Genomic DNA, 12958 nt, shown 5'->3' on the forward strand with positions numbered 1-12958 from the left:
CTCTTAGAAGCTGCGTTACTATTCCTGACTTCTAAGTCCTATTTGTTTTCTGTTCCTTTAGATTGTATCCAGGATCATTTCCCCCCAAAGATTTATCCTTCTCTGTCCCTCTAAGAACATAGCCCTAGTTTTTCACGTGAATGTCATTGCTATGTATTGTTAAGTAGATGAATAAATAAATTATATGCCATCTCACAACAGTTACATCTTCAGAAAACAGTTTAAGCAAAACAAAAGTTACTAAAAATAGCTACTGTATTTTGCCTGAAACCACATTAGAATAACCATCCTGGAATTTCATAAACATAAAATTATTATTTTTCACTTATACATGTATTTCTATTTAAAATTAATGACTTGTGAATAATATTTCAAATAAATTAAATGAGCCACGTCAAAGAGTGTCATTAGCAGGTTTAATTATCTGAGTTTTTTAATTAAGGATGTTTTACATTGCTTTAAAGCAGCAGTTGGTTATTTACCCCTCTCAATAGTTTCGAGTTTGCTCTAACCAGATGCTACACTTATTATCTGAATGAAAATAGATGCAAGTTACATCTTGGGTCAGAGTTGCAGCTGATTCCATTTGTATTCATTCTTAAACCCCTCATCAACAAGGCTAGCATCTGTTGGAAAGAAAAACTCCCCTGCTTCCAATCGCCTGTTTCATGATGATTTCTTTGGCTTGTGTCTGGCACTGCCATGTTAGCCTAGATCAAATATGAGGTTACCTCTTTTTTTATTATTATTAGAAAAATGGCACCACTGTGATCTCTCCATGCCGCTTAGTCACAGCATGCCTTGTTGTACAAGCAGTTAAAAATCTGAAATAGAAGAGGGCTCGGGATATGCTAAAGAAAGTATTTCAAACCATCTCCTCAGCTTCACTTCTGTTCCTATACAGTGGAGGGGATACATGATAGATGTACAGTGGAAGACTGATTTGCCGGGTTGGGGAAAGGTTTCATTTCTCTGCAAAGTACTATTTAGTACCAAACAGAGCTCCAAGTGCCTTTCCTTCTTTCAGTATGTCTGATATCTGCTCTTTCTTCTGCATCTGGTACAGGTAAAAATAATATGAACCGGGGATGGGGTGGCACAGTGACAGCATCATTCAATGCATTCTATTTATCTCTAGTAGGTTTGTTAGTACAATTTAAGAAGTGTTTTGGGGGTTTTTAAGTTCTATATATATCGTTCATAGTGCCTGGCATATAGTACATACTTAACATATGCTTGCTAAGTTAAGTTGAAATGTCATCACTTTCCAAGAATCCAGACGTTCTCTTCTATTTAAAACATTTCATGGTGTCATTTGCTCTTGTCTCTCTCTCTAGAAAATGTTTTCAGACGGCACATTTTTACTTAGAAGATAGCACATCACCTCGAGTCATTTCTACACCCCCAACACCCATCTTTCCTATTTCAGGTAATGCTTTTGAATTATTGTGTGAATCATTATTAGATGCCAAAAGAAAAGTACAGAATCGAATGCTTTGTGGTGGTTGTTCCTTAACTGTGATCCTTCCTTACATTGTGAACATGGATGCTCTCCCAAATGGCCAATGTTTCCAGATTTATATTATTTTTTTGGCCATAAAATATAGCCAGCACTTCATGGTGAGTGTCATCAGCATACATTTATATTGCCTCTCTCTCTTTTTTTTTTTAATTACTACAGCAATGTGAGAGGAAATTAAATAATGAAAAGAACTAGTCTTGTTAAACCAGTGAAAAGAATCGGTCTAGTTATTATGGGTAGGGGGTGATTATAAGGACAATAAAGGTCATTTTCTTTTCTGGTCACCTCTGTTTTTTTTTTCTGGGAGTGTCTTCTTAACTACATTTAAGAAGATATCCTCTTAAAAATGTCTCAACAGTTTGAAGACTTTAAAAGTTCAGAGATGGGAAGTGTGTTGCTTGTTAAAATTTAGAACTTAACTTTTATAGAAACTTTTAAAATTCAGATAAGGCCCTATATAGTCAGCAGCTAAAATGCCTTAACGTAAACACTGCAAGTAATAGTTTTCGATTTCACAGGCACTTATGTAATGAGTAAGGTTTCTGTAAGCAACCCAGCAAGAAGAGTAATCAAAATAGTTATTTAGCTCCTCTTCACCCCCCCCCCCAATATCCTTGGAAAAGACTGAGAGGGAAGGCGAAATGGAAGAAGGGAATATGGAAAGGCATATGGATGGTCTTTAAAAACTGAGGGGTAAAAGTACTTCATTTTTCTAAGTGTTGATTTTATAGAAACTTCTTTGTTTGGTGTGGAAATCAGTTTGTCCCAGAACTTTGCCATGTTTTCATGCAAAATCTCAGTGCCTAAGGGATGGGGATGAGAGAAAGAACCATTATTTTTCTAATTTTCTAATTTTTTGCTACTTAGAAAGGAGCAAATGGCACTGCCCAGTTCTTTGTTAACTCTTTAGCCCTCTTAGCCCTTTTCAGCCCTGCTTTTTTGTTGGCTCACTGAAGTCCCTGATGCACATTTTTCTAAAGCAATTGCATGTAAAGATGTTCAGAATTAAACATCAACCAGCTCTCATTTGAGTATCTGTGGCTATATAGGGCATTTAAAAAAATCATTGAACTGCATCTCTGCTAGGCCAGCACATCTCCTTCCCCTGTTTAATTGATATAGGCTTAAAACTGCAGACTAATTATATTCTTATACTAAATAAAACATGTTTTGATTATTGGTTATTGATTATTAATAATTTTCAAGTCATATAATGATGACCCAAGTTCTCAGGACATTCTCTATGAAGTTCCATTGAAGTCACTAACTGTCCCCTGTGAAGAGAAAGAATAGGGAGATGGAGATGGGCCAGACTTTGAAAGAATTATCTTCTTTACTTGCACCAAAAGAGATTTCTTGTGACTCATATGGACATTTAAGATAATTTCAGAATAGAGTTGTACTTATTGTTCATCAAACTCAAAGTGAGGAGCCATTCCCAGAATCTAGCTCCACACAAATTTTCATGAGAATATAGTTGACTTGGGGTGACTTTGTTTCCCCAGGTCATTTATGTGTGCATAATTATTAGTACCTCTCTTGGTGCTGTTCACCCTCCTGTGTACATTTTCTGCAGCACATCCTACCTATACATGGAGATAAGACAAAAAATATCTAGGAGTTGGGGAAGAATAACAAAACAGCATCAATCACCATCCTCACCTCTGAGAAGTTAGTCATTGGGAATATTCCTATAGTGTAATGGTCTTTAAGCTCAAAATATCCCATTTAAGCAGTTTAAAAACACTGTAAAACTTTCTTATAGTTGAGGTAATGGAAAATTAAGAAAAACTTTCAGACTATTTTGGACACTTTTAGTATAAACTTAAATTGTTCTACTTTCTACTGTTTCAGTTTTCTCTATTTCTAATAGGTGCTTCTGTGTAATTAAACTAAGGATCACATATTGTCCCATTTACTATAGACCTGTACCAGGAATTTCTGTAATAGTGTATCAATGTTGGTAATGCTATCTGAATTCTAAATTAAGTTGATGTGTAGCAGCTAATCATATTAACATATAAGAAAGCCATTTTAGCTCAGGAGAAATATTTGAAAAGTGCAGTGAATAGATTATGAGAAAGAATTGAGATTGCCATTGAGATTCTAATATAAAATGAAGTCGTTCCAGTGACCAGGGTGGCAATAGAAGTCAATTGTTTTGAGGAACCTTTGATAGACCAAGTGGGAATCCCCAGTAAAGCCTTACTCTAATGCCTAATCATGGAACCATGTAGATACTCTTGGGTTTTTGAAATGTAAGTGCAAGAGCAGCACAAGATATATCACGTCCTACCAAGATGGGAAGGCTTTGAGTTATGGACCCTACAAAAGAGGGCCTCTAACCAAGAACCATCCAACTTAATTCTAGAAAGTTGCTCTTTACCAGAAAATTGGTCCCACATTATTCATTCTTTTAGCCAAAGCAGCTCACAAAGACATTTTACTAAGTGATGGCGAGATCACAATCTTCATGTGCAGAGAAAGTACAGATGAAATCACAGATCTTTAAAATATCTACATAGCATGTGCAAAACATTTTTAAGGGTTTGTTTGTTTTTTGGATTGGACTTCCTTCAGGGACTCAGTGATGAAACTCCACCAATGCAGACTGTCACCTGCCCTATAACTTAATTGTGTTAAAGAGCTGCCTGAGGGACATCATGAGGTTAAATAATTTGCCTGGGATAACAGAATTCAAGCTTAGCTATTTCTGATTCTGAAATCAACTCTTAATAATAATAATAATTGATACATTAATATGGTACCTACAATATGCTAGGCATTGGCATAAGCACTCTATAATTAATTATCTCATTTGACCCTCACAACAACCCTGGGAAGTAGGTTTATTATCATCCCCATTTTACAGATGAGGAAACTGAAACAAATAGAGGTTAAGTGACTTGCCCAGGGTGGTGGTACCACCAACACAGCTAGTAAGTGTCTGAAGTCAAATTTGAACTGACTTCAGGCCCAACACTCTATCTATCCCTCTACTCTGCTTATGAGTAAAGCATAAATATTACTCATTACTAGGGGCAAAACAGTGTGGTACTGTGGAAACAGCTTTTCTTTGCTGTGCTGATAAATTGTATATTAAGCATAGGGTCAGAATATTAGTACTAAAGGCAAGATCTTTAATATCAGTCCCAGTACCTTATTTTACATATGAGAACACTGAGGCCAGAAAAGGTTAATTGGGGTTGCCTGAGGTCATTCAACTTAGCTAGTGATAAGAGACAGGACTCTAATTGGAGTCCTGACTCTGGTAGTGTGTGTGTGTGTGTATGTGTATACATATGCACATATATGTATTATAAACCTACACCAACCTGTATAGATAGATATTGTGACTCAAAATTAAACAGAGTAATAATAATAATCATTGTTATTCCCCTTTATTATTTAGGAAGTGCCAAAATGATCTCTATCTTAACCTCAAGGAAGTGAGTCTCAGAAAGATTAAATGGTAGAACTGAAATCAGAAAGTGGGCTCAGTTTCAATGACTTCTGACACCAAGACTTCTTTCCACCATACAATACTGGTTCTTAATAATGTCCACATTGTCTAATGTCTCCAGCATGAAGGGGTAGTTAATAAATTTGCGAACCAGGATTCTATTATAAAGTATAATCATTTGGTTCCTTTGGACCACATGAATGTTCTAAGCAGCTAGGCAGTGCAATAGATGGAAATCCAGGCCTAGAGTCAGGAAGACATGAAATCAAATCTAGCCGGAGGCACCACTAGCTGTGTGATCCTGGGCAGATCACTTAACTTCTTCCTGCCTCAGTTTCCATAAATCCAAAATGGAAATAATAATAGCACTGCCTCCTAGGTTTGTCATAAGAATGAAATAATATTTATGATCTGGAACATGGGAAGTACTTAATAAATGTTTGTTCTTCCTCCTTCTGTGAAATGTGAAGATTTAACAAATTCAAACATAATTATGAAAATTATACATTTTCATTTACATGTGAAGCCCGACGGTTTTAAGATTGTCATGAATTATCATTATATCAATTGATATATAAATAAATATTTATACATTTAATTGCTCTTTCCAACTAGAGACATAAGTATATTTAAGTTTAGTTATAATATAATATATAATATATATTTTCATAGGTATGTATGTAGTTGCATATGTATATAGGAAGAGTTGTTTAACATAAAGGTTCTTAGACCTTTTATTGTATCACGTAACACCCTGTTGGTGATCTTGTGAGGCCTACAGACCTCTTCTCATAATAATACTTTTAAATGCTCCAAATAAAATAAATAGGTTTGCAAACAGAACCAATTGTATTGAAATACAGTTATCAAAATATTACCCAGGTGAAGGATCTTTTGTCTAAGAGAACATCAGTTTAGATGTGAAAGGAATGTTAAAGATCATCCAATCTAATTCTTTTACACATAGGGAAACTGAGGCCCAGCAAGGTAAAATTGAATGTACAAAGCAATAGAGAGTAGGCTTTTCAACTATATCCTCTGATAATATATCAGGAGACTTCCTACTACACCGTACCTCAAGGTAGAGGTCATAGGATAATAACATCGGATCATAAATTTGGGGATTGAAGAAAGCTTAGAGGTTGTTCAAGCCAACTCATTTTACAGGCCAACTGAGGTTAACTGATTTGCCTTTGATCACACAGGCTGTAAGTGGCAAATCCACTGATCCCAAATCCAGAATAGTTTGTGTTGAACCAAACTACTTTTTTTGTAGTAGATTTGTTAGATATTTTCATAGAATCATCAGTTTTGTGTCAAAAATCTGTTTTGCACATAGTAGGAAATGTTTGTTGGAATGAATTGAATTAAATTTAAAAACCTCTGTGACTTAAGGACCTTCAGCATTATTTGAATCTACATTTCACTTATCACCAAATCCACTGACATTCAAACGGAAATGAGTGTTCTTTCAGTGACTGAGCTTTTACCTAAAAATGAAATTAGAAAAGGAAAAAGTCTCTCAGCCCTTCCATCCCTCTAGCAAGCCGGTCAACCAGTAAAATGAACTAGAAGTAATATATGGGTGAGAGATGCTCTGTTTACAAGAGAATGGAAGATGTGATTCTAAAAGCCTTCATTTCTTCAGGGATCTTTACTAACAGGACTTATGATTTAGGTGTGACTGGTTATTACTGTTTTTCCTATTTAATTATAAAACATATTTCTTGGCAGAATCTTTCTGTAAGGTGTGAAAATGGAATTACACATTTGTGTAGTTTTTCTTAAGCTTGACTGGATAATTCAATTTTAGTATTCACGTCCACTCATCTAAGAGAGAGAACAGATGGATCCCGATTAAAAGAAATCAGCAAATTCTTGGTAACTGAAGCTTAAAAATATTAGATGGCCTAAACGCTGAACATCTGTTGATGTAAATAACTGTTTCTAGTGAAATGTGTTTGATGTTTCCTTGTCGGAGACATCACTTGTGAAATCGCATACTGTGAAATTGTAATATGTTTAATCTAAGAAAGGCACTCCAGAAGGGGGAAAAAAACACACAGAGCTAGTTAAAATAATTTGGCCCCTTCACAATTAATTAACAGATCAAATGACTTTGTTTACATGGCATATTTTCAACTCAGAATTCTCGGAATTTTACAGATTAAAAGTCCCAAAGGTTTTTGACATTTTCCTTAATGAATATTCTGCACACAAATGTTTTCCAGTATTTATGTAGAGAAGGAAAGAAATGTTCTCAAATATAAACAGAAATCAGAATATTTGGCTACCAGACATTAAATTCTGCAATTCTATAAAAGCTATATTATTCTATAAAATTATGACTATTCTGTTCTGTGATTTAAAACACAGGTTAAATTTTTTTTCCCAAATAAAATCTTTTTTGGGATTATGCAAAGATTTCCCACTAGAATTATAGGAAAACTGCCATGAAAATATCCTTCTGCAATAAAGATTAAAAATGTAGCTTTGGGGGATAATTATAACTTGGGCTCTAAGTGTGGAGTGTTTCTCTCTTTAGAACATGCTACTGGAAGAAAAATTACTATATCCATCAGATTTCTGAAATTCTGGGATCATGTTTATAGAAAATATGGAAGAAAACAATCTTGCTTTTGGCCTAGTGTTTCATTAGACATTAGAATTCCCTTATAATGACAATCATAATAAAAAGAAAATCAAAAAATTACTTTAGGGGAAAAATAATGTTCCTGAAAATGAGTGAAGATACTTTATACAGTATATAGGTATGCATCTAAATATTTACTGTTTGTTGTCATTCCCAATTATTCATTTATTTTTTTTGTCTTTCATTCTTATAGATGACGTTGGAGCAATTCCTATAAAACACTTTCCAAAGCATGTTGCAGACTTACATGCAAGTAGTGGGTTTACTGAAGAGTTTGAGGTATGTTTTCTGTGCATGTCTTCTTAAAAGGTATTATAAGGAATGAGACCTATAAAAGAGTCTGCGTTTAGCTGTCTTGCTATAGAAATATCAGACGCATTTTGATTCTGGGGGAGCTAGTAGATTTAAAATTTATTAAGAGAGCCAAGGTATGTGCTACTCACATTAACATAGAATAAAGTGTCCAAAGATTTGGGAGGGTTTGGGTTTCTATTTTTTTGTATTTTGGTTTGGTTTTGTTTTTGATGGGTTTTGTTTGTTTGTATGTTTGAACCAATGAAAACTCATTTCAAAAGCAAACCCTAGAGGAGGAAGTTGAAAGAAGGCAAATTATTATAACTTAATTGCCAGAAATTTTAACAAATAGATTGTCCTTTTCCATAAAATCAGGATCTGTGATGTTCTCTGGTTTTGTGAATTCTTTCAGTAAGTTCTTGTAATTTTTTTCTTTTTAATTTTGCAAGATGATAAAATTATTAAAAGTCACTATATATCAGGGTTTTACCCCATTTATATATCTTTACACTAATTTCACCATTTTGACTATGGATCAGTCTTCTCTTATGAGATAAAATCATGGATCATCTCCAAGGAAAAAAACAATTTCAAAATTGAACATTATATAAGCAGTAGAGATTATCCTAAGTTTATTTTGTTCGTGTAATTACATAAAAATAATGGTAGCTGACATTTATGTAGCACTTTAAGGTTTTCAAAGTGAACACGTATACCTTCTCTCATTTGACCCTTACAACAGTATGAGTATCAGTTCCATTTTACAGATTAAAAAAAAAAAAACATGGTCATATTTGCTAGTAAATATCTGAGGCCAGGTCTTTTCTGAATCCAAATCTAGCACTTACTACATCTTGATTATCAGTATAATACAGCAAAGGTTTCCTATTCATTGAATCATGACAAAGTGGTCATTTTAATGCTAACTTTTGGGGCTAATTTTTGATCCCCTCTATCCCTGAGCAGTATCCACACCATCTCCAGACCAGTGCCAGGTAATGACCACCAAGAGAATTCCACCAGGCATCCACATAGAGTGTGCATTTTAGCTTGGATTTTGATTAAGGAGTAGGGATAGGGAAAGGCTTTAAATCTTAAAGAATTATTCAGATGCAAATAGTTGCATGTTCTTTTCCTCATTCATTGAATGAAAAACAAGAAGTCCACTTAACCGAGACAACAAATTTCAAATTGTAATTATAAAACAGGGAGTGTCTGGGAAGAATGGAGTATGGGAAAGCCCTTAGATAGAAGAGAATAATTTATATCATTGCACTCATAATATTTAAATTTATAAATTATTTACCAAATTCTCCCATGGTAGACCATTTCCTTTTTGTAGTCTAGACCTATATAAACCCTTTCCTTAAATTAAATCTTTATTGCAATATTCTAAATGTTGTCCTGCTAGTACACAAGTATTATTGAGAAAAAAAAAAACACAGAAAAACCAAAGAATGTACTAAGTCACGGGGAGAAAACACTCAAGTGTATATTAATGATATGTCTATTCAGTCATCTGTTATGGCCCACATGTAGAAAGTACCCAGTTTACAAATAAAAATTATCAGACAAGATTTGCCCTAGGGGTAGATAAACATGTGATTCCAGGCTAATGCAGCAACAAAGGCGTTTTTTATCTGTTTATTTAAAAGGAATTTAATTAATAAAGTTACTTCACTTTCAACTCAATTTTTAAAAATGTATTTCATTGTTTTTAGCACTAATTTAAAAAACTTTTATTAATTCAAGAATAAACTTATTCATAACTGTGGTTATTTAATTGTTTTTGTCTAACTTTATTGTTTTTAAGCCCCAAATAAGAATTTTTTTTTCCATACCTGGGCAAGTCTGTTTATTTTCTGATGAATAAGTGAAGCAAATCCTACATTTGGGCCTTACTCCTTTTTCTTAATGTAATCATTTCAGTTATAAATAATCACTATAATGCAAAATGATGACTAGAATTCATATCTAGATCATCTTTGAAAAAATACATTGTTCTGATTTGTATGAAAAAGACTAGGATGAGGAAAATATATATACATGGCTGTTTACATATATACATGTCTGTATACATATATATATATGCATACTTATGTATTCATAAATATGTATATAGAGAGATAATATAGCTGTACCTAAGTGCTATATAAATGTTATCTATTATATCACAAATCACAGCATTTCAGAGTTGGGAGGGACCTCACAGGCCATCTAGTTCAATCCATGGCTAAATAAAGATCTCCTTGATATCATACAGGATAAGTGTTCCTCAAGCCTTAGCTTGAAGGTTTCCACTGATGGGGAACTCACAGCCTCTTGAAAGAAAGAGACTTGCAATGTTTTAGTTTTTCCCCTACATCAAGACTTCATTTTAGTTTCTAGTTTTTCCCCATATCAAGACTTCATTTCAATTTCTATCTGTAGTTCCTCATTCTGCACTGTGGGGCCGAAAGCAACAAGCCTAATTAATACCTCTTCCACATGACAGCCCTTCAGATACTCAAAGACAAATGGACTTAAAGGTTAAATAGGTTTTCTCAAATTAAATAAGTAGTAACCAGTGATAGACTTGGAAAAAAAATTTTCATCAAAATGATGCAGTATCTGTAATATGCTGAGAGTTTTTTTTTAAAACAGTTTTTCAGTATTTTGGAAGGAACTAAATAATCTCCTGATTAAAAACACATTGTAGAAATATGTTTCCCTATTTAAATGTAAAGAAATTAAATATGGTTAGATAAGAGCTTAAAATTATACTATGTAGTTAAATTAGTTATAAATTACTTACAAAAATAATATTACTAAAGGAAGGGTCATGGAAAATGTAATTTTTCTCACCTGCATTTTCAAAATTCATCATTTGTCCTATCTCTTCCTTTTAAAAATATTACTCTAAATTCTAAATTATGTAGTGTTTTTATTTGCATGCAGTTGTTTGAAGCCTTCGACTTTGTTACTATTAGACAAATATATTTATTGCATGATCATAGTTGTTTTCCATTGTAAACCTAATATGAACACTTTTTTTTCCTCATTTGTCGTGTGCTGTGGAATTTGATTTCCTTACTCTTTTTGCATTCATTCCCTCATTAGACACTGAAAGAGTTTTACCAGGTAAGGCATTGTTTCACTGCATGTTTTGTTTTGTTTTGTTCTGTTTTTTTTTTTTTTTAAAGCAAAGAAGTAGTTGTAAGATATAGAAAAATTGTTAGAAGATTTTGGCTTCCATATTATATTTTAAGGCACTCTGCTTTGTTGAACATGTATTAAAACTGCTCCTATACATTTTCTTTTCAGGAAGTACAGAGCTGTACTGTTGACCTAGGTATCACATCAGACAGCTCTAACCACCCAGACAATAAGAATAAGAATCGATATATAAACATTGTTGCTTGTAAGTATATTTGTACCTGACAAATTTGTATGGATTCTCTAAAACTGTAATGCTATGCAATCAATCTGACAGTCAACTATAACATATGATATATGTTTAATATATATGTAATATATAATATGCATAATATATAATGTAACTTTTACTATTGCTGCATTTCAGGAAAGGGCAGTGTGGTATAGTGGATGGAGAGCTAGGTTTAGAATTAGGAGGGTGCAGATCCTGCCTCTAATCTTTAGTAATGGTTATAACTTAACTCATACATGCCTAAGGCAACTCCCTAACACCTTCTGAGTTATAGATGGCTTGTTCTTTGAATGGATATATTGAGTTACGGATGAATTGTTGATTTGGGCAAGTGGAAAGTTCCCATGCTTATAAGTCCTTCATTTATTTGCATATATTAGAGGTATAACTTGACCAGTGGTACATATAATTCCATATATTTGTCAAACAGACCATAAAGCCATGTCTAAATTGAATGTATGTTACTTAACACAGCAGATCTTTCGTCTAGAACCCAAGGTCTCTAAGTTAACCAGAGTATAACAGAGTCTGTATGAACTGATGGAAAGCAAAGTAAACAGAACCAGGAGAACAGTATCAGGAAAATGGTAAAGATCATTGATTGTGAAAGATTTAGAAACTTACCAGCACGATGACCCACCACAATTCTAAAGGACTCGTGATGAAAAATGTTCTCTACCTCCAAAAAAAGAACTTATAGACTCTGAGTACAGACTGAAACATAGCTTTGGGGGTGGCTAGGTGGCGCAGTGAGTAAAGTGCTGGCCCCAGAGTCAGGAGGACCCAAGTTCGGTTCCAGCCTTAGACACTTAACACCCACCCACACACACACACATACACACACACACAAAACTAGCCGTGTAACCTTTGGCAAGTTACTTAACCCCAGTTGCCCTCCAAAAGGCAAAACAAACAAACAAAAAGAAACAGTTTTTTCTTTTTCTTTCTTTTTGTTGTTTTTTTTCCTTTTTACAGAACATGGTAAATGTAGAAATCTGTTTTGTATGACTTCATATTTGTAATGAGTTTTATATTGCTTGCCTTCTCAATGGGTGGGAGATTGTGAGGAGGAGGAAGAGAATTTGGAGCTGAAATTAAAATATATATATATATATCTCACAGGGGGGAGGCTAGGTGGCTCAGTGAATAGAGCACCAGCCCTGGAGTCAGGAGGACCCAAGTTCAAATACAGCCTTAGACACTTAACACTTACTAGACATGTGACCCTAGGCAAGTCACTTAGCCCCAATTGCCCTGCCCTCCCCCCTCCAAAAAGCAAAAAAAAAAAAAAATCTCGGATTTTGAATATAGTGAAGAATATAAAATAATTCTGAGCATAATTAAACAATTATCTGAGTTCAGTCTTGATCAGCTTCTTTAAGAAAAATTTTAAAATAATGACTTCATCCCTTAAAAGGTAAACTGTCAGTAGTTCCCCTCTTTTATTTCTCTTTGATAGAATTATAACTAACATAATGAATGTTCCCAAAAGAACAAATATATGCCCAATTCATTTTATAGCCTTATAGTTCTATTTTAGCGATTTTACAGATATTCCCAATGAATTCTCACAGTTTTTCTTTATTTTTAGAAAGTATT

The 12958-nt window shown here is 33.9% G+C and overlaps 1 protein-coding gene across 5 annotated transcripts in view; it reads left to right on the top strand.

Moving 5' to 3' along the window:
- PTPRZ1 (protein tyrosine phosphatase receptor type Z1) overlaps window positions 1-12958 on the top strand; it is a 244535-nt gene that overhangs the window by 200204 nt on the left and 31373 nt on the right. For 3 of the 5 annotated variants that reach the window (XM_069087099.1, XM_069087101.1, XM_069087102.1), the window contains 4 exons: window positions 1338-1429; window positions 7832-7917; window positions 11032-11052; window positions 11236-11332. In XM_069087099.1, coding sequence (XP_068943200.1) covers window positions 1338-1429; window positions 7832-7917; window positions 11032-11052; window positions 11236-11332 — 296 coding nt within the window. The remainder of the gene's footprint in view (window positions 1-1337; window positions 1430-7831; window positions 7918-11031; window positions 11053-11235; window positions 11333-12958) is intronic. The other 2 variants (XM_069087100.1, XM_069087104.1) reach the window with 1 other exon arrangement.

Source organism: Petaurus breviceps, unplaced genomic scaffold, assembly GCF_028583685.1.
Source record: "Petaurus breviceps papuanus isolate PSGF00001 unplaced genomic scaffold, PetGlider_PUasm1.0 181, whole genome shotgun sequence".
Lineage (NCBI taxonomy): Eukaryota > Metazoa > Chordata > Mammalia > Diprotodontia > Petauridae > Petaurus > Petaurus breviceps.